General features: G+C 44.7%; 1 protein-coding gene across 7 annotated transcripts in view; it reads right to left on the bottom strand.

The window, feature by feature from the left end:
* The window catches only part of RPTOR (regulatory associated protein of MTOR complex 1), a 323167-nt gene that overhangs the window by 5748 nt on the left and 291444 nt on the right, over positions 1–25975 (bottom strand). For 5 of the 7 annotated variants that reach the window (XM_043496352.1, XM_043496353.1, XM_038371215.2 and 2 more), the window contains 5 exons: positions 24885–24989; positions 19329–19376; positions 9422–9528; positions 4002–4129; positions 3387–3473 (listed from right to left, as the gene is read on the bottom strand). In XM_043496352.1, the coding sequence (XP_043352287.1) occupies positions 3387–3473; positions 4002–4129; positions 9422–9528; positions 19329–19376; positions 24885–24989 (475 nt within the window). The remainder of the gene's footprint in view (positions 1–3386; positions 3474–4001; positions 4130–9421; positions 9529–19328; positions 19377–24884; positions 24990–25975) is intronic. The other 2 variants (XM_043496351.1, XM_038371219.2) reach the window with 1 other exon arrangement.

The raw sequence follows: 25975 nt of genomic DNA, 5'->3' as shown, positions 1-25975 counted from the left end.
TATCCACCCCAGCATAATTTGTTTCCAGTAGGATCCACAGTAGGCTAGATGCTGTGCACACACAGGAAGGAAAGAATGTTCACTGTCCCAAAGAGTGACTATCATCTTACCCCACCCCCATCGACATGACAAAAGTGCTTTCATTGGTATGTCGCACACAGTACAACAAGTGTATGAGGCCCCAGTTCCTTTTCCTCTGTCCAGTGTGACTGCTACATTCCAGAAGCAGGCAGTAATCTAAGGGGCTCCTATGGAACTGCCCATTCTGCCAGTTATTTGGACTCTGGTCCATAAGTCCCTGCTGTTCACAGTACCCTTTGGAGCAGATGTCAGCAAATGCTGATTAACAGCTTGTATCTTCTAAGGATTGATCCAGGCAAAGCTACCAGTGTAGAACAGAACTGGCCCTAGATACGGCCAACAGGTAAGGCAGCAACAAGGGAAAGATTCATGGCTGCTCTGACCCAATGAAACAGACACCAGGGGATGAGATAAACAAGATTTAAACTGAATAATAGCAGGTTCTAACTAGTATGAGGATGTCAGACTCCACTGGGTCTAATGCTGCTGAGAGGCCCAGTGATAATCAATAGAGACAGCGATCCTGAAGCAGCAGTAATTAGAAAGACATTGGGCTGTTTCTGAACTGTGGAGCTTATGTAAAGATGACTGAACCTTCATAGAAAGATCAGTCTGCACAAGCGGGGGCTGGAGTGTTTCAAAGAACTAGCCCAGCCCCAAACAATGGGATTTTGAGATCAGATGAAAATTTAAAAACTCGGTTGCTGATTATTCCTTAAGCAGAGGGGTTACTAAAGCTAGATTACTTTATAGGCACAGGTGGCTCTCTGTACCTGACATGCTGTTCCCCACCCCCTCCCCACAATTGACATATTTTCCCCACAATTAAGCACAATTAGGAAGTGAGTCTAAGGCACAGCTAGCTGGGCCTACCTCTTGCAATGCTCTATGAATCTGTAAGGCTGAGATTTTGGAATAAGAATCCTTAAAGGGCTACTAGATACTAGGACAATCTAATCATGGCATTAGCAGTGAGATCAAAATGGCTGGACAAAGGACCACATGACTATCCAGTCTAGGTGTCATGAACCATTTAGCCATATGAGTGAGCTTCCCCTGGTGATCTGGTTACAATGGTCAATTCTAGGTTATAAACTCATTCTCTCATGCTTTTTGATCCAGATGAGGGTCCTCTAGGATTTCGCTGGGTAATTATTGCCAGCATTGCCAACTTAGCGACTTTGTCACTAGATTTAGTGACTTTTTGGTTTCCCTAGTGAGAAAATAAGTGTCCAAGTGACCAGTGATAAATCTAGCGACTGTCACTGACAATCACAGTACCATTCAGAGAAAGATGTCACCAATATGTATAGTAACAAAATCATTCACGAACAGCTCAAGAGTGTTAATAAAATCCATTCCATGCTCTTTTTACTACATTGTGTTGCACACCAAGTCAATGTCATTACTTCTGAATTGAGCATGTCCTCGGAAGGAATCGCATTCCAGGGCTGCTTGTGCGGAGATCGCTATAATCTGCAGGTGAAGAAATGAAGTCTGTGGAGGCTAATTAAATACTTTGCTAAAGCCAGGCGCATGTTGGAGAGAGCAGCACTTTGCTTTGCCAGGGCTTGTTTTTATCCAAATGTTCTTTCTCGCTGCTCTGTAGTAAGCAGCACAACCTGTGATGCAGGATAAGATGGCTAATGAAGCGGGGTGGGCGGGGGAGGCAGGTTAGCTAGCAAGGAGAGCCGTACGGACGGAAGGTGGGGTGGGATGAAAAAGGGCCATGGCCCCAATGGAGAGGGGGGCCCGTGCCTCCAGGGATGAAGCCCTTACTACAGGATCAAAGGCGGAGCTAGCTTGATTTCAATTCCTCTTTACTCCTTCCCCTAGCTTGGCCTGGGGTTAGCTGCCCAGCTCTTTTCAGAAATCAAACCCTGGAAGTGCGGGGAAGGGGTCCAGCTAGCGGATTTTTGTTTTTAAATCTACTTTCTTGACTCTCTGCAGCACCAAGCTCAGGCCAAGCGAATGCCCTCTTCCCCCCAGCTCTGGGAACCTCCCTTTCGCTAACCTGCCGACTCAAATCCAGGCTGGCAAGAAAGGGAGGCTCAGCTGAAATTAACCAACCCCAGCCATACTGGGCTGCAGTGTACAGAACACCTTTCCCAGTGAGCAGAAGGCTGCAGTTTCCTACCCAATGAGCAGAGGGCACCCTCCTGATGACGACGGTGTACTGGTGTAGTTGCTCCTGGCGTGCAATAAAATGTAGTAAGAGCATGGAATGGATTTTATTAACACTATTGAAATGCTTGTGAATGATTTTGTGACTATACTCGCCTGTGTGTGTGTGTGTGAGTGAGACTATACTCGTGTGTGTGTGTGTGGGGGGGGGTGACTTCCTGCTATGTGGAGTTGGCAACACAAATGTCTGAGGCATTTCAGGAAATAGTTATACTGGAACCAGTTGCTGGTGAGAATTCTTTTATAAAAGCCACTCTTCATGGATACTGAAGTTATTCCTAGCCCAAAGGCATTCCTTTCTGGAGAGGAAATGAAATGCAGGATGGCTTGTTTGACCACAGTGCAGTTGCTTTGGGATGGAGGACCAGATATTTTCTCCTGTCTTTCTGACACTGCTGAGGAGGATGTGGTGGAGAGGAAGTGAGGCATGCAAGGCAGTGATGCCGACCTGGCTCCCTGGGATTGCTGAGGGAGATTATGAGGAAGATTAAAAACTCTAACACAGGAGAACTATAAATCTGGCAGCTGTACCATCTAAGCCCCTTTCTAAAAATTGTGATAAATTTTGCCACTCTATTCCCTGCCTCCGGAAAGCATTATGTCCTGGAGAATTAGGTTCTGTTTTCATTCTGTAAACAAGGAAGAAGAGCATCTCTGTGGACAAACTGCATCTTTGTGACTGTAAATTGTATTCTGCTGTCCCTTTAACAGGCAAATAAATATCTGCTGCTCTCCACACAGTATTTACTGAGCCGCAGAAATATCTTTATGTGTAGAAAATTGCTATATGGTGAAGTAATCCAGCACAGCAATATGACCAGAGGATGCAGAGTGAACATCCTCCCTTCTTACGTCCTCTCACCTAGGACCCCCACAAGGCCATTTGCAACCAGGAAGCAGAAACAGAGCATTCAATGTCTCCTTGAACCCCCCCATTCACTTCCAGGTAGGCTACAGGTTTCTTTCCTTCTCCTTCCCTTCCCTCATCAAGTTTTGGAGCAGGGGTTAACTGCTGAGCTGAAATGCCAAGGTGTAGAGCTTTACCTTCTTTGGTGTTGACATACCAGTGACCAATTTTTAAAGGAAGAGAAAAATGTCTCCAATATTCAAGACCCTTTTACCTGACACTCATGATGTTGCCTTCAGGATATTTCTGCAAATATGCTTTCACGACCCAGGCCGTATGCTCCCGGTAGGTCATGACGCGGCTGAGGAGCAAGCAGAGAAATGGGAAACTTTTTGGAAGGAAGACAGAGGAAATCTGAGGAGGCAGAGTGAGCTCCTCTAATATCTGCAGCTGCAGCTCGGGACCTTCTGAGTCCTGCTGGTTGAAATCACGGAGGTGAAGAAAAGGGCCATTCCTCCTCACACCTCTAGCCTTTGATAGCAAATCTGAGGGCCTAATAATGCACAACATGTCACTAGGCAGGGAAGTACCACAGAGCTCTGAGTCAGCTGAGAAAATCCCTGAACCAACAGGCAAGGATGCTGAGGTGGGACAATATTAATGAGTGGGACTGGGCACACAGGTACTATAACAAAGGCTATAAAGGGCTCACTGAAACATTATGAATTCTTTCAGTGATGCATTCTAGTTACTGAAGCCAGTGTGACACCTGGTAAGTGCACTGTGAATGTGGAGCCTTTGCGACAAGAGACTAGTAAGATTCAGGGAGGAGATCATTTGCCAGTCAGGGGAATTGCAGTGGGCTAAAGGGAATGCTGCAGTTCATTACCATTCACTCAGAGCCATCCTCCTGTCATAGACACGGATGGAGCCATCACCGAGCCCTGCCACGATCAATGAGCGGTGAGAGTCACACGACAGGCTGGTCACACAACTGTCAGCTCCTGTGGGGATATCCTAGGGACAAAGCACACACACAAACCAGGCTGAAAGCGTAAAGGGCCTCCACAGCCCAAAATAGGAAACATCAAATACATCTACACGGCAATAAAAAACCCGTGGCACCGAATCTCAGAGCCCGGGTCAAATGACTTGGCTCGCGGGACTCAGGCTGAAGGGCTAAAAATTGCAGTATAGACATTTGGGCTCAGGCTGGCGCCCAGGCTCTGAGACCCACCCCCCTCAGAGAGTCTCAGAACCTGGGCTCCAGCCTGTGCCTGAATGTCTACACTGCAATTTTTAGCCCTGCAGCCCGAGCCCCATTAGCCTGAGTCCGCTGACCTGAGCCAACCATGACCATGCTGCGGGTCTTTTATTGCAGTGTAGATGTCCCCATTAGCTACCTTCAAAAGGGCCTTCTCCTGGACCCAGGCTCGCCTACGTGTTTCAAGGAATCTCCTCTCTCCTTTACCCTGATCACAAATCAATTTAAATTGTGATTTTCACACATTCTCCCTCCCCTGTAAGGTTATTAACCCTGCAGTTCTGCACTCACATGGGGGCAGAACTGAACCTCCAGCTGGGACAAAGGAATATGTCTACACAGCATTTCAGAAGGAGCCTCCAAGCTCGGGACTTGGGCTAGCGGGACTTTCACTGGCGCTTTAAAAGCAGCTGTGTAGACAGCACTTTGAAGTTATGGCTTGAGCTGGAGCTCAGGCTCTGAAGCCTAGGGAAGTGGGTGGGCTTCAGAACCAGAGTAACAACTTCAAAGAGCTGTCACACTCTTATTTTTAGAGTGCTTGCGCAAGCCCTGCTAACTCAAAGTCTGCAAATCTGGGTGAAGACGCTCGCTCCAAAACGCTGTGTAGACATACCCCAGGATGGCTAGCTTTCTGCCAGGCTGTTGTCAAGGCAATTACAGGAATCAGTGAGCGGTGAGTATGGGGTCACTGAATCAGGACTGTCCCTGCAGCCTGAATGAGTCACTCCCTCAATCCTCAAAGCTCAGCCTGGGCAGCGAGACACACATGTGGGTTTCCTTTGTGGCAGCACAACAAGCTCTGTTCAAAGATCAGCTTTTGGGAATAATTAAACTTTAAACACCAAAATAAAGGAGAAAGTCCATTTCAGAAAGGAAGAATCATTGTTATTCTCCTCCTAAAAACATCTAATTAGTTAAACTGAATATTCACAAGGAATTCTTTCCATAATCCATCTTCAGCTTCTGTTGGTTGTAAATGCTGCCAGAAAGGCAAGGTGGATAATAAAACCTCGGTTAAAAAAGCAGGAGGAGATGAGCCACTGAAGAGACACACACTCGCTGAAAATAAATAGCTTGCAGCTAAGTCAGATGTAAAAAAGAAACCAAACCTACATGAAAAGGGGAGATAGAGCACGTTATTGGCAGAAGCATCTTCAAACTCCTGTTAAAGGAACGGACCTGCAGAGTATAACTCTGTGCACCAAACCAAACCACAAATATTGCAAGGCAGTTTAAACGTGCCTGTGAGAAAGGAATAAACTTCCAGAGTACTGAAAGGCAGTAGGACACTTGATCTGATCAAAGAATAGATCTGTTAAGCAGGAGACATTTCCATGCATCAACCCAAAATCTATTTCCTGGAAGAGCAGATACCTTGGCAATGGAGAGCAACTAGAAGTAACAGACCTGTTAAGAAAAGCTTTGGTACAACAGGAGGTCTTTTCGTTTCACAGGTTTCTATTTTATACCATAATATATACCATGTGAGCACTTAATCTGCCATTAGTTCTGAAACCCTCTTTGTCCTGTGGAAAGAATAAAATCTCTCTTACACCTCTCATCAGTGGATCTCAAAACCCTTTACAACCCCGCTGTAAGGCTGGGAATTATTACTCCCATTTTACAGATGGATAAGTTAAGGCATCATGTCATTAAGTGACTTGCTGTTTACAGTGTTATTCCCACTGTATTACAGAGTATTGTTGTTCCCAGGGTATTACAGAGAAAAGGCGGAATTTAAATTTCAGTTTGAGTGCGAGTATCTGATGATTTCTTGTCTCATTAAGTGACTTGTGTACGGTAACAGAGTGCAACAGTGCCAAGCCAAGCCTAGAACCCAGCAGTTCTCTCTCCCACTTCCCTGCACTAGGATAAAAGAGTCTGTACTTTTGGGGTATCAGCAGAAGCCAGAGACTGCATACCTTTTTAAAAGTACTGATCTGGAGAATAAGAATGTAAAGCACCAGGATGATATTAGTGGAAATACACCTTACACTATTATTCTAATGCTGTAGCTTTGCCCTCTTAATCTGCCACAAACAAAGGAATCAGTTAGAATAATAGGTATACAACCGTGAAGAAGAATTAAACAGCTAAAACGTAGCAACATTTTCAAGCAAGGGTAACAATTGAAGAGGCACTTTGGAATTGCATTAGCTAATTTCACACCTGAATCCTGGTTTTGTTCCTGTGCGCATTCACCTTCTCTAGCTGTCGTTTGCAGCCTCTGCTGAATTAACTGTTTAGTGGAGACACCTAACTTTGGGGGCTGTTTTTACACTGTTATTCTAACTCCATAAGATCCACTTCTGGGTTTTATTCTCTGTGGCAGGAACATGCAGCTGGTGTGGAAAGAAAGTACTTGCTCCGCCACTATATGCAATATGCCCCCAAAGGTATTCTCGCAGAGGTTAAAAGGGTGGGAAGGCATCTTTATTAGCTCTCAGTGCCGAATCTCAGCTTTGTAGAGTGACTGTGGAAGTTTTGATCATCAGGATCTCAACAAAACCAATTTGCACAATTAGAAAAAAAAAAAATCGAATGCTTTTAGATACTCTCAATACAATCATTAACGATTCTAATTTAAAATATTTTCACCCTACTGATTTCTGATTTACACAGATAAAATAATATTTGAAAATAATTAAGATTAGCATAGGCTTAATTATGCTGCATTGCAGGGTCAGAAGTGTCATAATTAATGTTCATCAAGAGGTAATTAATTTCTAAAAGCTCTGGAGACTAGTCTTCATTTCCCCCTGCATGGTGACTTTATTCTTGCAGATCTGCTGCTTCTCCTTACACTACCTAAACAGCATTTTAATTGGATCACAGTTGACATGCAAGCTGACAGTTTTTGTCCTCATTTATTTTAAATGGAAATATATGTGCTTTGGTGCAGGAGCATTTTGAAGATGGGAAGCATTTGATTGTTATGAAAGTAATGGTAAGTGCTTTGAATCCTGAAGGGCAAGTTCAGCAGAGCCCCATAGATCTGAAAGGAAACCGTCTTCTCAACCTTCCCTGACTACTGCACCCCTTTCAGGTCTGATTTGTCTTGTGTACCCCAAGCTTCACCTCAGTTAAAAACTCTCCAGCTGCCCAGCTCTGACAACAGAAGTAAGAATGGCAATACCATTCCGTGACACCCTTCTGAGCTGCTGCTGGCGGCGGTGCTGCCTTCATACCCAGGCAGCTGGAGAGCGGTGGCTGCTGGCCAGAGTGTTCATGGTGTTTGCAGTGCAGTAGGACTATTTTTTAAACCCTGCTCCCGTTATGCCCCGCAATACTCACTCCCAAGCGCTCCCACATTGATTGTTGGATTTTTATCCCTCTCCTGCTGTTATCGCAATGGGTCTTGCAGGGCTTGTGGGATCCCAACCCTGCTGCAGGGCTCTAGCGCCTGTTGTAAAACTAGGCGAATAAAATGAGTTGATGTGCCCCCTGGAAGACCTCTGCATACCCCCAGTGGTACGTGTCCCTGGCTGAGAATCACTGGTCTAAGAGATGGTTGGTGCTGCGCAGCCACCTGCAGAAGCAGTGGGCACTTTCAATGCTTTATAGTCTGTGGTCACACAGTACTGGGCCAGATTCTGATCTCAGCCATACTGGTGTGAGATCAGATAATGTCTCAGATAGATGTCATCCTAAGCATTCAAGCCCTGGTTCAGAAAAGCCCTGATAAATTGGGGAGGGTTCAGAGAAGAGCCACGAGAATGATTAAAGGATTAGAAAACCTGCCTTACAGTGACAAACTCAAAGAGCTCAATCTATTTGGCTTAAAGAGAAGGTTAAGGGGTGATTTGATTACAGTCTATAAGTATCTACATGGGAGAAAAATATTTAATAATGGGCTCTTTAATCTAGCACAGAAAGGGATTTCATGATCCAATGGCTGGAAATTGAAATTGGAAAAATTCAGACTGAAAATAAGGTGTAATGGTGAAAATAAATAACCAATGGAACAATTCACCAAGAGTCGTGATGGATTTTCTATTGCTGACAATTTTTAAATCAAGATTGGATATTTTTCTAAAAAATATTTATTTTGGGGACATTCTGTGGCCTGTGTTACACAGGAGTTCAGACTAGATCAGTGGTTGGGACCCCGTTTTAACAGGGTCACCAAGGGCTGGCATTAGCCTTGCTGGGGCCCAGGGCCAAAGTCTGAGCCCCACTGACTGGGGCCAAAGCCCAAAGGCTTATGCCCTGAGTGTGGGGGCAGCTCAGGTTAGAGGCCCCCGCCTCGGGCTGAAGCCCTTGGGATTTGGATTTGCCCCCCCCACACACACACACCAAGAGCGGTGGGGCTCTGACTTTGGCGCTGGCCCCCTGCCTGGCGTTGTGTAGCAATTTTTGTTGTCAGAAGGGGATCGTGGTGCAAAGAAGTTTGAGAAGCCCTGGAATAGATGATCAAAGTGGTCCCTTCTGGCCTTGGAATCCATGAAAGCGCTTCAATACATGCTTACTGAATAAGGATACTTTCCTGAATCGGGCCTTAGAGGGCAGGTGGGAAGGAAAATGGACAGTGTTTTAAGGATTAACCCTGTATAATTTCAAGAGAATTCTAGGAGCTGAAGCTACCAGGTGTGAGGGGCACCTCACCCTCTTCATCACTGCACTTTACCCTCTCAAGGTGTTCTATAGCAGGACTATACTGCAACAGGGAGACCGTATCAGACACCTGACCTCCCATTCGTGACTGCCTGGTCCCCTCCTCTCCCAAATGCAATTGCACAACATTCATCAGAGCTACAGCAATTTCCTACAGGGAAAAGCACTGTAATGTTAGGAAAGTACTAGAGTATTTTTAGCTGTCTTGTAATGGGATTTTGCAGCTGAAAAGGACGAGAGCCAGCATCATGTGACAAGTCTGCTCGTCGGAGACCACAGTTTGAGAACCTCTGAACTGTGTTTGTTAAACTGCTGTATGATATGTGTCCTGGAAATACGCTCCCTGGGGCCTAATTCCCGGGTGTCAGCTAGGAGATCTATAAGCTCCAGTAGCAGCAAAAGGGTTAAAGGGGCAAACATGCAGCTGTTACCTGTACTTTCATTTCTCGATCAGTGTCCCAGATCCGGATAATCCGCACATCTCCTGATGTCATGAGAAGCCCAGTCTCTTGTTCCCAGTCCACTACCATCCCTGCTCCTGAGAAATAACACAGGACATGGAAATTATTCTTCACATAAACACAGAGTTTGACAGAGCCAAAGACCAAGTTTTGTGATCTGACACTTTTTAGTATAGCTAGGAAAATCTTAAAATCACACACACACTCACTCAAAATTGGGCCAAACCAGCTGTTCGAGTTCTAAGTGACGTCCCTCACTCACTGGACTAGGCGTGCAATAGAAGACACTTGCTCCCCCCTTGACCTGGAAGGCGAATCTCTCTGCTCAGCCAAGTTCCCTTCTGGCAGATGCTCCAAAAGGTCCAGATGGCCTCTACAGGAAAATGGAACCAGCCCTCTGCAGGACGATGGAGCCATATATTATTCATCACCCTATAAAAAGACTAGGCTAAAGAGCGTCTTGAGTGGACTGGAGTGGCATGAGTTAGGGCACCCAGCAGGGCGACAGCACTGCTTTCAAAGGACTGTGGAATCCATGGATTGCCAGGATTTCTTATCCCCACTCAAATCGAAATATTGCATGTGATTAAGAGGACATGTTTTTACACAAGGAATGGTGAAGCTGTGGAATTTGCTGCTGCAAGATATTGATTTAAATAGCTCAGTAAGACTCAAAAAAAGTGATGTGTATGGATAAGGAAAACATTCTGCAGTTACACTAGCTAGAATACACGTACAAGGGCTCTCAATCCTCATGCTTCGGGGCATAAACTGATTGCCAGCAGGTGTCTAGGAGAAATTTCCTCCCATGGTACTGGAGCATTACAAGGGCTTTACCTTACCATGAAGCATCTGATACAGACATGTTGGCCAACTATATGAAGCAGTGATCTTTGCTGTGGCAAAGAATCGCAATTTCTAATCAACAAATTACTGTCTTTCACCCCTTCTCCCATTGAGAGGATTAAGCGGTAAAAGCCATAGAGAGAGTCAACAGTGCGTAAGTACACAACATACTAATGGCAGAAAAAGGTAGCTACTTTGGACTTGGGAAATAGCAGGCTCTGCAAACTCCTAATTGGTAGGGTAATCTCCAAGGAAGAATTCCCATACATTTAATTAGAATGGTCTTCTTTACACTAGCTACAAGCTGCCTGCACAGTGCCTAAACATTCTGCTTTGAGCAGAAAGCCATATACCAATTATCTTTTGCTTCCTCTGCTGGGAGACTGACTGACCTGGTTCTGTGGGTTTCTCAGGGAGATTTCTATGCATATGAACATACAGAAATGAAAAAAAATCCCAGGGCAAGGAAACCTGAAATGAATTTCATTGCACAGATGTTTGCATTCTCTTACATGCACAAGTTCTCTTTTATACAAACCAAGATATCATCTAGTGTCTCCTCTCTTTTCACAAGCAGCTTTGCACTGGTGCTCTCATAGTCCAGATTAGAACATGGTGCCAAACACAAGGTGGGTATATTACAGCAGAAGAATCACAAGAGTCAGACACTAACCTTGTAATAGATTAGGATTGCAGCCTCATTTTTCTTGTTTCCATCAGGACCTTTTGTGAAAGATTCTAATGCTAGAAAGATCCCAAAGAGACACACAGAGGTGCCTTCTCTAAAAGGGATTCAGTGGGGTTTTTTTTTCCGATCTTGCTCTTCAAAATTGGCACTAGCAGGAATTTAAATACCTTGCAATGCTTTGGTTGCCATTAGAGGCCCACTGACACCATTTAGCAAAGTAAACATCCTAACTGCCACCGCAAGGAAAGAGGTTAGGCTGCCAGAATTGGACAGGGCATAAAGCACAGAAGTGGAAGCACCCTAATGAATAGTAAGCCTGCTTTGAGGACAATGGGATTACAGTGTTTTGTGCAGATGCAGACCTAATTTGCTACCTACTTCCCCTTCTGGAAAAGCACCACCGAGCCCTCTCCTGATCCCACCTCGTACTGCAGGATTAGAAGACAGTGACATTGATGGTCTCATCTTATTACATGAAATTCAGGACCCACAGTTAAGCTGACAGCTCACATCTTTATCTTGTGAGTCAAACTGACTGTTACTTTGGATTGCCCAGACACTCTGAGGGCTGCTAGACATGCCAAGCAAACAAGCAGGCAGTGGTTCAGTTTATAAGCATCTCCAAAATGTTTTCATTTGTCATCTTCTTTATGGTCCATGTGACAAGATAAACCTGGCAGGCCTGAGATGGATACGACCATTACATCACTGATGGAGTTAAATCGGCAAGGCTCTATTAGGCAGTTTTAAAGCTCCCAAATTTCCATTCATGTTCCCCAGTTTGAAGACAATTATCTTCTTCAGTTTGGTCAGCAGCAATAATCCCTAAACCAACTGGAATCTGCAGATTTTCCTCCACTGGGAGGGATAAGGAGAACATGAGTCGTAGGATTTTGGCTGGTATTGTTGGTGCCAATGATTAATAAGTTTGTTCTAGGGTAGCCATGGGAAATTTGTTCCTTTCATTGGGATCTTCAGGAGGGTAAGGGGAAAATTTTGTTTCTTACAAAGGTGGAGGTTTCTCATCATGAGAGATTTTACAAGTTGGAAAGAGCGAGAAGTCGCACCAAAGAAGGGTGCTGAGAGAGATTCCACTTTTGGAAAGGAAGAGGGATGGAAATTTAATTTTGAAGAGGATACTTCACATATGTAGGAGTCCCCTCCAGCTGGGGAACACGTGGAGAGACTGCATCTTGCAGAAGGGACTTCCCTTTCTTCAGTGCCCAACAAAACTAAAGTTCAAATTGGGGAAAGGTGTGTAGGAGTGGGTGGACTGACTTACAGGTCATAGATTCTAAGGCCAGAGGAAACATGATCATCTAGTCTGAACTCCTGTATAACACAGGATAGAGAACGTCCCCAAAATAATTCCTAGAGCAGATGTCAGAAAAACATCCAATCTTGATTTAAAAATTGTCAGCGATGGAAGATTCACCACAGCCCGTGGTAAATTGTTCCAATGGTTATTTATCCCCGCTGTTAAAAAATTAAAGCTTATTTCCAGTCTGAATTTGTCTAGCTTTGGCTTCTAGCCATTGGATTGTGTTATACATTTCTCAGCCCGTTGTCAAATATTTGTTCCCCAGGTAGGTACTCATAGACTGTAATCAAGTCACCTCTTAACTTTCTCTTTGTTAAGCTAAATAGATTGAGTTCCTTGCATCTATCACTATGAGGCAGGCTTTCGAATCCTTTAATCATTCTCGTGGCTCTTCTCTGAGCCCTCTCCAATTTATGAGCATCCTTCTTGAATTGCGGGCTCCAGAACTGGACACAGGATTCCAGCAGCGGTCACACCAGTGCCCAATACAGAGGTAAAATAGCCTCTTTGCTCCTCCTCAAGAGTCTCCTGTTTACGTACCCCAGGGTCACACTGTCTCTTTCGGTCACAGTATCACTCGGAGAGCTCACATTCAGCTGATTATCCACCACAACCCCCACATTTTTTTCAGTCACTGTTTCCCAGGATAGAGTCTCCCAGCCTGTCAGGATGGCCAGCACTCTTCGTTCCCAGATGTATACATTGACATTTAACCGTCTTAAAAAAACCCATAGTTTGCTTGTGCCCAGTTTAGATCTAGATCACTCTCAATCGGAGACCTGTCCTCTTCATTATTTTCCACTCCCCAATTTTTGTGCATCATCTGCAAGCTCTATCAATGATGATTTTATGTTTTCTTTCAGGTCATTGATAAAGATGTTAAATAGTACAGGGCCAAGAACCGATCCTTGCAGGACCCCACTGGCAACACATCCACTCCATGACGATTCCCTGTTTAAAGTGACATTTTGAGACCCACCAGCTAGGCAGTTTTTAATCCATTTAATGTGGCCGACCCCCAAATGCATGGTCCTGTGGGTGTGCACTCTATCCCCCACTATCCACTAATGCTTTGATGGGCTCCATCATTGTAGTATCTGAACACCTCTGTTTCCGAAGACTGGACGGGCTGCATCTCAGATTTCAATAGCCATAGCTTTAATGACCTTCTCTCTAGCGCGCCCTTCTTAGGAACCTTCCTCGACAAAATGTGAAATACAATTTTGACCTCATCCGACACACATTGCTCCAAGGGGGGCCCTGTGGTTCTCATATTACCCCAAACAACCCAGGCACAAGAGAGAAAAAATTCATGGCATTCTCCTTAATGAGAGACTTTTAATACCCCACAACCTGCCAACTGTTCAACCTCTCGCCACCAGTGGCTGCACGTGTGCTGAATTCCAGGCATGAATGACATCCCAGGAAACCTCAGCTTTCAGCCTCAGTGGGCTACAGCAGATGACAAGAGCAACTGGTGAGAAACAAGAGGCTTATACGATACATTTTCAAACCCTTTTGATGAGATGTGCTATAAGGAACAAATAACTATGTTACTAGAAAACTCCAAATAAGAAGCTTAGCTTGTGTTGAAAAAGAGCAAAAGAACTGGCAACTTTTCATATAAATCTAAATTATTCACAAGTATGTAAAAAAGAAGGCTTCTTTTGCCTGTGAAATATTAATCACAAGATAGCTCCACAATACACACAGTGAAGTTACTCCTACATGTTATCAATTATAGGGCAAGTTTATGTTTATTAAAGCAGGCAGAGGTTTTTAGTGTTTCGGGAATAGAAACCTGGTACATTATTGGCTCAGGTTAACATCTTAAATTCCTGGCACCATTGGTATGAAAAACAGAAGTGGGGGCTGGTCTACACTACTGTTTAAGTCAATGCAACTTATGTTGCTCTGGGGTGTGAAAACGACACCTCCCTGCGTGACATACGTTACATTGACTTAAAGCAGTGTCCACACCGCACTGTGTCAGCAGGAGATGCTCTCCCATCTACATAGTGCATCTTCACCAGACACGCTACAGCAGTGCAGCTGCACTGATATAGCACAGTAGCATGGCCTTGCTCTGGCACTCAGTGTTCACTAATGTTTCCTTTTTAAATTAAAAGGGACCCATCTCCAGGATGGTAGGGCTTACAGCAAGGTCTATCAGCTGTGTTTTGGCCTACAGGTTCGAGCATGTTGGGCAATCACTCTGCTAAGCCAGTGCTTTGCTCCAATGAGAAGGCAGCATATTGAAAGAGTACACAACTCCTTCACTCTAAGTGAGCCGTAGAGATGGATTCTCTCATACGGATTTCCCCACATTACTGCCTGCTCACCAGCATGAGGCAGACAAAGCAGGGAATGGTGCAATACACCGGCACTCATAGGGAAATCTGGTAACTGAATCTATGGAATTTTTAAAAACCTGTCAATTTTAGGACCATGATCCTGGACAGTACAGCTCCTTTAACAACATCGTTTCTTGAGACCACATCTTTCCTACATTCTTGAATGATAAAACACATCAAGTCTTCCACAACTCAAGAAAACAATTTTGAAAGGGGTTTTAGCTAACACAAGGGCTAGCAGTTCCGCATGATACGAAAAGGTATACAGACAATGCATAACAACAACTGTTCTTGATGCTGTAACTTTCTATGGCTGTTCCCTGCAGGATTCCCCCTGAAAATCAGATATATATCTCAACGGGATAGTTCCCTGTATAAATTTCAATAAATAACCCTGGCATTGAAAGCAGATTCATTCCAAGTGTGTGCACTTATTTTTATCATCTCTAGAATGTGGCCAACCTGTACTTGGCATTTTGATGACTTTGCAAATGCCTGTATGGACCACAATACAAAAGCATCTCAGAGACACCCTGCTGATCTTTTGAACAGGGGTCCTCCCGGGTAAGCAATGAGAGGACTGCATTACCTCATTCTTCATTTATTCCTAAAATGTATATTTAAGTGACGCTCATTCCATGCCAAGCACTTCCTCCAGTGACACAAGAAGAAAAGGAAGAGTATCTGTGACTCTGGGAATTTAATTTAAAACATCCAAAACCCTTGTCCTGGAGTTAGCAGCTTCTCCAATTACTTTATTTCCATAAAGGAAGTGTCCTTACCTAAGGTGCTTCTCTCTATTTCTCCACCCTCAAAGGAGAGGATACCAACCCTCAAGAGAGATTTGGGGTTTCACTTTTACCTTCCTATTCCCATGCTAGTCCTCTCTGACTTTGATCTCAGCACCTGTTCCCTGTTGGCCAGCTCTGTATTAGGGCTGGCAGTCTTTCTGCTGCAGCCTTCTCCCACAGCACAGCTGACAAACTCCTGTATACCTCTTCTTGGAATCCAGCAGCCCCTCCCCTGGCTGCTAACTTTAACACCTTGAGATTTCAATTGCTGCATCCCCCTTTAGCCCCCACCTCTCTTATCTAGATTGCTTACTTATTGCCAGGGAAAGTGTCAGTTTTATTAAAAGGCAGAGTGGAGGCCTTGAGAGGCCAAGCTCCTGTTCTTTCAGGTTATGATATTTGAAATTTTTCATTTTGTTTTGGGAGTCCTGGGGAAAGCAGTGGGGGGAACGAATGGGAGGGAGTGAGCTGGCGAGCACGTGCTGTTTTCTCTTCCCTGGGATGAAAAGAATAAAGCCATTCTTGAGGTATGAGCGAACGCACGTATTTTGTATCTGAATCAACAAACCCCACAGAGCCAACTAAGGTGGAAAGTGGGTGGAGGGGAGACAGAAAAGGTTTCCCACTCCAGCCTTCTTTCCACATACACAGAGCTGCAAGGCTAGAAAATCAAGAGTATGCTCAAGTTTATAGGCTTTCAATGATTTATACAATCCCTTCTGAGTTTATTTCATCCTCACCATTTGATTTTGATGCCTGGACTTTGTCTGCTCACCTGTGAATACTCTCAAAAGGAAATCCCCTTTCCTCACTCTCACAACCTGAGCTCATGGTGGCACATGGAGAGAGGTGATGTGTGGAAACGTCAATACTGACTGTAGAGCGTTATTCAAAGGAACTCCCTTGTGTACCTCCTCTTAACCAGAAGCCTTCTGCCTCTCTAGGGTGTGCTGAACTGAAAAATAACTAATTGGGTTTTACATTTCTGAGCCATTCTATGCCATTCCTATTTTGGAATAACACAGCCTTACATGGAAATAAGAAAAGATGTGAATTAAAATCCATTTAGTTATTTTGGTTCAACTTTGCTCTCTTTCCACACAAGCATTTTAAGGAGGCTCCAGGGCCAATCTAGACACAAACAAGAAGCTGTGGCCTCGTGCCCCCTAGATAGTTACTTAGCACCTTTGCTGCTGCTGGGCTTTCATTATTTTTATTTATGTTATTGTAGTGCCTAAAAGCCCCATTCATGGACCAGGATCCTATTGTGCTAAGCGGTGTACAGAGAACAAAAAGATGGTCCCTGTGTGATGCTGGCAAACCAGGTGCCAGCACTTGCCAAGGCTTTAGGCCTCAGCCAGGAACAGACAAATTCCTTGCTGTAAAGCAGTGTTTCACCAGTGTGTTGGGGCTTGTCTACACTTACAGCACTGCAGAGGTGCCACTGCAGTGCTTAGTGAAGACGCTACCTATGCCAATGGGAGAACTGCTCCCATCGGTGTAGGTACTCCACCTCCCTGAGAGGCAGGAACTATGTTGGTGGGAGAAGCCCTCCCCTGAGCAACGAAGTCATTCCAATGCAAGTTTGTAACATAGAGCAGGGCTTAGTATGGTTAAGATGGGTACTGAACTTATAATAATGTGTTTGGACTTTATGAAATGCTTGTAAGTTGCTGCATGCAATAATCTCACTTACAATATCTTTATCACATGCTATAAAGTAATATTTAAGTTTTTACTTTATAACTGTAAAAAGTGTTTGCCCTGAAACGGTCAGCCTGTCAGAAGGGATCATCTCTTGCCCATCAGGAAGGACTATCAAAACTAAATGGGCCACTGTGGAACATCACAATACAAAGACTTTTCTAATTGCCCCAGCACAGGCTATGTGCAAAAGGGCTCATACCATCTTGAATTCTGAAAGAATATAAAGATAGTGAACAAGAACATTTTTCATCTCTTTGCTGTTTGGACTCTCACATGGCTGGAGCTAGGAAACAGATGCAGAGATCCCCAGGGTCAACCTGTGTTAGCCCTAAAAGACGTTCAGTACTGACAGATTACTACAACTCTGCCACCTTTTAAAACCATAGACTGCAACTCGTTTGTGTTTATATGTTTTCCTGCTTTAAGCTGTAAATAACTCATTTCTTTTTCCTAGTTAATAAAGGCTTAGTTAGTTTACGATATGACTGACAAGTGTTGTCTTTGGTGTGAGATCTGACCTGGGGTACGTGCCTGATCTCTTGGGACTGAGAGTAACCTGAAACTTTTGTGATCTTTGGTGTATGGCAACCACCTATCACTTAGCCCAGCTTGTCCAGGTGGCCAGATAGACTGGAATGCCCAAGGGGACTGTCTGTGACTCCATGGTAAGACTGTTGAGGTTCTTCAGGAGTTCACATTTGTTAACGAGTTGGTGAAATTAATTATAGAACGTCCAACCAGTGTGAGGTGTCTTCCCTGCCTTTTGACAGTCTGCCATAAGGTTGGCACTGCTGTCATGAACCACTCTTCACACTGTGCCACCTTGCACAGAACAATCTAAGTACCCTAGTTGTGGCCCATGAAGTCAATGGAATGTAAGGATGCCTCTAGGGCGTTAGCAGAACATGTGCTTTTGACATGGCGTATCTGGATTGTTTGGCCATCAGACAAATGGTTAAACTTGTACATTTTGGAGAACTCCTTCCACATCAGAGATGGGGAAAGGGAAATCCCTGCTACAATTTCCATTAGGAGAATGCCTGGGAGCTAAATACTTGTGCTTGTTTTTATTGATTCACAGCTATTTCTGCGCTCTGGACAGAGTGCTGTTTGCATAGCATTGGCAGTATTGATCCTGTGTGGGAGTGTCTGGCATTTCCTTAAGCTGATGCCCAGTTATTGAACAGGGAATTCCCTTTGGCCAAGACTTTCTAATTTTAGCCTTTCACTTTGCCAGTGAAGGCCTAGCAAAGCCAGGATGTTAATAGTAACACATTAGCTTTGCACAGTCCAGGGCCACAGCTCTGTTTCTTGAACAGTCATACAGAGGGCAAAGGCCCTTAATTAGAGAGCTCTGAATCACACACACTGATACAATCACTTTTGTTCTACTAATCACTACAGACACATTCCTGCCCTTCTCAGCTAAAGAATATTAATAGTTAATGAACAGCCTAAGAAGATTACGTCAAGTTTCACACACACACAGAAATGGTGTTCTGAGGAGTTCGTCATCTGTCTCACTCTTCAGGGGCTCCTTAGAGAGAAGGGATTCATGTCTAACAACCCCCCAGGCTTCTGCAGCCAAAGACTGGGGAGTTACATACACTTTTATGGAAGGTAAAGGCAGGGCTTGAAATATTTACCAGACATGTACTAGCCAAAGGACTCAACCCACTAGATAAAGCCTGATAACAAAGATGCACCAGCTACTCTCTTTCCTTTCACGTTGATATAATGGGTATGTCCTATGTTTAACTAACAACACACAAACAAAAATACCATTGGCTCAAAGCGATATCTGTTGTCACCATTTGGAAGCCGTCATTCAAACCCTTTGATTCAAGGATGGTTTGAAATGTCCCTACCGAAGAAGGAGCTTAATGTAGTTAAGAAACTACCCACATCTCCCACCCTGCAAAAAGCCCCCACACCACAGCAGCCACATTAGATTAACCTGCTGTCCTCTCCACTAGGCACCTTGGTCCATCCAGATAGCATCAAATACTCTTCATTACACTCCCCATTGTTCATTACTTACATACATACAAGACAAGGAATGGGAGGGACAGAAGAAGCAAAGCCTTCCAGCTGACATTCAATAGGATGCCAAGTCTGAAGGCCCTTCCCACCCCAGCTGCTCATAGGTAAGAGGAAAGAAAGCACTCACCTCCCTGTTTACTTCTGTCAAGATAGATTGAAACCCTTCGGGCCAGACCTGTGAGAAGACAGGGAGTAAGGGGTGATGCTAAGGGTAAGTGGGTCAGCCAAAGCAAAATAAATCTGAAAGGGTTAGAAAAGCAACTCAAAGTAAAGGAAAAGAACAATGAAGGGAAAAGCAGCAGCACCAAGTTAAGTACATGCTTCCAACGAGAGAAAAGGCTCTGGTTTGGTTTTAATCACAGCAGCCTTTTCCTAGGAAGCCATTAACAAGCTTCAGTCTGTTTGTTAACATCACAAATTTGACTGGTAGGTTCCTCCCTGAAACTGGACACTCTTTAGATCCTTTTTATGGTTTTGTTCTTTGGTACAAAATAAAATGCATCTCATTGGAAAGTGACATATGAAAATCGAACTGACCCATGGCATACACATCTGTATAGGTCAAGCCAAATACAAAACAGGAAGTTTTTGTTATTTCAGGCTTGAGCCCCAGGCAGTTAGTGCAAGTGATCAGCAGCCTAATGGGTTCTCCTGCACCATCTTCAATGGATTGCTAATGAACACTCAGAGAAAATTTACAGATGCTGCAGTTAGGCAACTCTTAAGTGGGGAATTAGCTGTAGAAACGGGATTAGTTTCAAACCTTCCTAAACCCTGGATAGCAAAAGAAGCTGCAGGGAGGCACATTCATGGGGTATGGCTGTGATTAAATACGTGTTGAGACCCCTGCTTATGTCTTGCATATGGACTCGATGTGTTCAGAAAGAGACCCTGGTAGTCTCACACAGAGCCTTTTTTGGGAGTCACACTCTGGTTCTCTTTGCTAATCCGGACAAAGGAAAGCAATGCAAATGTTATACAGGAGGAACTGGGAGGGGAACACAACACTTAAATAGATGTAATTAGATGGATTCAAGGCAGCTGGTTGTGTTTCCACACACTCCTCTGAGTCCCAAAACCTGGGTTTTAAAAGAGCTGAGATGCTAAGATTGGAGGTGGCAGTTTATATTCCATTCTTCCTCACAGATAAGGTTCATCTTGAAGGAACAATGTGAAAGTTGCAATTTCACTCATGGGAAGTGTTTGCACCATTTCTTGTCTTCAGGGACAGCTGTGCAGCTGCACGGCATGCTGCAGGGCCAGACAGTGCAAGTTCTGAGTCATCTTATACAGGCTTCTTGTACAGAAACCTGAGGACAGATAGAGTGTTACTCAGTGATCGGACAGCCCTGGGATTGCCAGCCACTCTCAAAGTCACTGACTTGCAAACCTCTTTATTTTTATGGTAAATACTTGAACCCCAATGTCTACAGCAGTAGGACCACATCTTTACAGCAACTCCTACATTGCTCACTAGAAAATGCTCCAAGTTGTCCTTAAAAGCCACATCAGTTTTGCACTTGCAGATCTAATTTTTGCCTAGTTCAAAACATTAGGCTACTAACAACATGAGCTTTGTCTCTTTTTCAGACTTCATCCTCTGGCTGTGGACTTAGGGACAGTACATATAAGAAAGCTGCATTGTTTTAATCAATGGTGTGAACCCAAATTGGTGCAACCCCCTGATTAGACACTCTTATTTTGGTTTAAGAGCAGCTTCCCCCCCACCCCCATTTTAGCTTAAGTGGATAGGAAACTGGTTTGAACTGGATCGAAATAAGAATCTCTTAAACCAGAATAAAAGTGTCAACATAGAGTGTTGGACCAGTTTAACTAAATCTGTTTAAAACCAATTTAAGTTAAACTGATACAACTTTCCTATGTAGTTATGGCCTCGCTTTGGTTCAAGCATCTCAGCCAGGAAAGGAACTGATGGATACTAAGCAAGAATACTTTGCTGTTGTAATACAAATTACCGCGCTAAAGTAGGGGTGGACAAACTTTTTGGTCAGAGGGCCACATCTGGGTATTGAAATTGTAGGGCGGGCCATGAATGCTCACAAAATTGGGGTTGGGGTGTGGGAGGGGGGAGGGCTCTGGCTGGTGGTGCGGACTCTGTGGTGGGGCCAGAAATGAGGAGTTCAGGGTGCAAGAGAGGGTTCTGAGGTGGGGCAAGGGGGATTGGGGTAGGAGGGTGCTCTGGACTGGGTCCAAGGGGTTTTGAGGGTGGGAGGGATAACGGGGTTGGGGTGGGGGTGTGGCTCAAGGGTGCAGGCTCCAGGCAGCGCTTACTCAAGCGGCTCTTGAAAGTAGCGGCATGTCCCGCTCCGGGTCCTACACAGAGACGCGGCCAAGTGGCTTTGCTGTGAGCTGCCCTATCCAGAGGTGCCATCCCTGCAGCTCCCATTGGATTCCCGGCCAATGGGAGCTGCGGGGGCAGCGTGCAGAGCAGAGCCCCCTGGCTACCCCTACGCATAGGAGCTGGAGTGGGGACATGCTGCTGCTTCCAGGAGCCACATGGAGAAGCCCCCAACCCTGCTCCCCAGCAGGAGTGGGACAAACCCTAGAACCCGCTCCCCAGTGGGAGCTCGAGGTCCGGATTAAAACGGCTGCTGAGCCAGATGCGGCCAGCAGTTTGCCCACCCCTGAGCTAAAGCCATGGAACTCCCATCACCTAAAACACCCTGCTGATACCTTTTAGACTCCTGTAGGAAGTACACTGGTTTCTCTGTTAAGCACCATGTGTATTCTTCCTCTCCCCACTCTAGCCTGTTCTTCACAAATGAGAGAATTGCATGGAAAGCTGTTGTGTTTCTTAATGTCTCATCTACTCCTGCTGCTTACGCTCATGCAAAGTCAGCATCCTGGTTGCTGTCGAGAAGATGATCAAGTCACAGAGGAAGGATTCTGACCCTCGGGGTGTGGATGAAGGGAGAGGAAGATCAACAGCAGGAGTAGCTGAACTCCAGGAAAACTCCTGGATTCATGTAAACATCCTTAGTAAAACAAGAGGGAAGTGAGGTGCAGAAAATTGAGACTACAAACAGAACAGCTTCAGCGCTGGACTGTAATCTGCAGCAAAAGCTAGCTCTTCAGTCGAGAATCTCATTTCCAAGGGAATCACTTTACTGGGCTCCTTTGAAATGACCAAGTTTACTTCTCTCCCTACAAAAAAAAAAATCTACATTTCTCTTCTTCGGAATCAAATCCAACCATTCCCTGGATGAAAGCAACAAAGCCTGGGCTTACTTAGGCCACAGGAAAGGAAAGGGTGTAGAGGATACATAAGAGAAAAGGACTCTAAGTTTCAGCACTGATGTCTTGGCAAGCACAACTTCCTGACACTTACAACTAAATCAGCTTTTGCTTCTGTTCATCATCTATTCTGCAATGTCAAACATTGCTTCTGTGTACCTTCCTTTTGTGGCTGCTTTCAAGGTCTGTGGAGATCAAGATGCAAGCCACAAATGCCCTGCCCTGAATAAAGATGCATGTAGGTATTGGGGATGAAAAATGGGAGCAAGCCAGAAGGGATTCAGTCTGCATTTGTCAGCATCTCCTGTGAACTCTACTCATTATGCAGCAAGGAGTGGATGATAATGGGAGCCTTGGCAAATTCCTAGAGTCCATTACCAGGACAATGGAAATAATATCCTGATTCCTGGGAAGGAAAAGCTTAGGCAGCCTCACTCAAAAAGGCTGATGTTAGGGAAAAAGAAACGGAGAAATGAGAAACCAACCGAATGAGAGTCAAAAGTGCCGCTTGACGTGTGTGGCTGGTGCTGTTCTCTCTTCTGCTCCAGAGCAGGAGGAGTAGGTAGCCAGGCACTTAACAGCTCAGTGCATGGGCTCCTTCCTGCTTTTGTCCCTGCAAAGAGCAGGTTTCAATCATGGCAATTTTCACAGCATGCTGCAAACTCCCCAAAGTTTGTAATTAATTACGTGCGTGTATGACAGTGTGGTGCAGAGCTTGAAGTTACAGCAATCATACTTCCCCTGACTAGACTACCACAGAGCCAGGGACACTGTGAGGTGTGAAGGGAGAGACACCAGTTCTGAATCCAAAAAAGCGGCACAGGGAAAAACCAATGAATAGCTAAAAAGCCATCAAACAAGAGAAGCAGGAAAAAGGGGGAGGAGGGGGGATGTTAAAGGGAAACACATGGGAAGTAAGACTGAGTTGTAAACATTGCTAGCCTTTGGACATGTCTACACAAACATTTAGTTTGCTGCAAGCTTTTATCAAACAAATATCTCCAGCCTTGTAACAAAGGGCATGTCTACCCAAACATTTAGTTTTCAGCAAGCTGGGCTGTGAATCTACCCTGCACTAGCCTCCTATTCACAGTCCATGTGGACCCTGCCTGAACTGATGGTACGCATCAGCAGGGTGCACATGGACAGTTAGCGGGAGGCTGGCAAGTGTGGAGCAGATTCACACCCAGCTCGCTGTGAATTAAATGTTCACGTACACAAATCCTTTGTTACATGGGTGGAAATACTTGTTTGACAAGTCACCAGGAACCAAGTACAGGCTGCGTTGGCTCTGGCAGTATTACATAGGGTCTAACAGAGTTAGACTGGATTAGCACCAGGGAGTTTTCAAATAAGCTATGCCAGACTCCTGAGATGAGCCACACAGGCTGAGAAATGAGAGCTGCCAGAGTTTAAGGCCATAATGGACCATTACAATCATCTAGTCTGAATTCCTGCATAGCGCAGGCCAGAGAATCTCACCCAGTGGTAACTGCATCAAACCCAAAACCACTGGTTGTGCTACAGCAGATCTTTGTAAAAGACATCCAGCCTTGATTTACGGAATTCAAGTGACAGAGGATAATTGTCAGACCACTGATGTATCCTCAGGTCTTGGACGGCAAGAACACTTCCCTCCCCCAGTAATACCCTAAGACAGATTTCACAGTCACCCACATTAGACTCCTGGTTTTGGCATTGTGTATGGCTGGATGGCCTTTCTGCATGCAGACTAGCTTGGTATTTTTTAAGTTCCAAGGTGGTTTGAGTCTGATTGTGCCACCGTCCTGTACATATCAGATGTACATTGCCTACTCTTCTACCAACTCTCGACCCACAATAAATGACAGGGAGTAAGTGCTAAAATAGATCACAAGCTTAGTGTGGCCACGAGTGCAACGTGCAAAGTTGTGCAAAGGGTGAGCAGCCAATCAAAGGGAAAGAGGAAATAGGTGAGCTATTCATAAAAACCAAATCGGGGAAGACATAACCACCTGCTACAACCAGTTCAGGGTAGGAAAGTGCTCAGTACACCCTTGTTCTACAGTTCTCTCCTCAGGAGCAAAATAAGTTAGCTTAGCTCCAGGCAACTCCAGCAGAGCCTCTGATGGACAATGTGGCTGTGCTCCTCTATTCCACTGTTGGATGATTATCCTCCATCTCTACCCCCTTGCATTGCTACTCCCCACCGGGCTACTCTAGTCATACTTAGCTCAGAAGAGCTTGTGTTTGAGGTTCATGTGGACAAATGGAAAAGGAATCCCTTATCAGGGCTTGGTAAGACCCCACTCCAAGGCCCAGAGACTGTTAACAAGGATGTTACTGAAGGCTGAAATAGAACAACTTGTTCCACTTTACCTATCCCTAGAAAAGGTCCCACCAGGGTAAGTTATTTCTACCCCCAGATGGGAATTCAGCACAGACCCACCTCGTGTGGTTGGCAGCATGTCCGACAAGCCCTGCCAGGCAGTCACCATCTCGGGATTCTTTTCCAGGTCTGCAAAGTTCTTCCACACTCTGATGGCACCGTCATCTTGAGAAGCATAGAAAAAAGGCAATGTCACTGCTGGTACAGACATCACTTATTTACTTGGGAGCAGATGGAGAAAGGAAAGATAACCTGGAATTGTAATCATGGACTCCTAAATGGAATGAAAATGTCACCTGACCTTCCAGGCCCCTTTCTGAAAGATTTCTCCTACACCTGTTCATTAGGGTTCTTCTTCTCTCTAACCTTATGTCCATGCAACCTAAGGGATTATTTCACAGGGGATTGCACTGGGAGAGTGAACACCTTAATTTAGTTGTAAATCCTTCTCTTTGAAACAATTCATTTTCACTAGGACTTATCTCTTTTCCTTCCTTCCTATCAACGCTAAGAACCAAAGTACTCTACTAAATACAAAACACAACCCAGTATGAGAGCTTCACCAAAGCCCACCTTCTTGGCACAAGTCCTTCACACCAGTGTCTCTTCTCATTTTGTTCCCCCCCAATGAAACTGTTTTGTGCTAAAAATCAGTAATTTGAAAGAGAAATGTCCTAGAGGTCTCACAATCCCTCTCACACATTTCTTAATTATGCCAAAATTGCACACTTCAGTGCTGACTTTGAACAGCAATTGAAAACACTTAGACCATCAGATTTACAACAGTTCCCTGGAAGAAGTAAATCCCTCTCACAGCTCCAGAGGCTGACAAATGGAAAAAGCAGAACTTATTTTCCAAGGTGATTTGTCAGGGACAGGGAAGAGACTTGCAGAGAAATTTGGAGCCATTTGAGAAATTATAATGTAAAAAAATATACAGGCAGGCCATGCCCATTCTACAGCTAAACCTGTGTAAGTAACAATATTTGACAGCACAGTTGTAGCATGGTATCCCAGTCTGCTGTGGACAGGATTTTCTTTCCACTAAAAACAGTGCTGACTGAAATTGTGTTGCCTGTACAGGTCATCTATACAATAAGGTTGTAACATGGTTTGTAACTGTGCTGTGGGAGGACTCAAAACCATTCATC

The sequence above is a fragment of the Dermochelys coriacea genome, chromosome 14 (genome assembly GCF_009764565.3).
Source record: "Dermochelys coriacea isolate rDerCor1 chromosome 14, rDerCor1.pri.v4, whole genome shotgun sequence".
NCBI classification, from domain to species: Eukaryota; Metazoa; Chordata; order Testudines; family Dermochelyidae; genus Dermochelys; species Dermochelys coriacea.
This window is presented reverse-complemented; position numbering and strand designations above follow the sequence as displayed.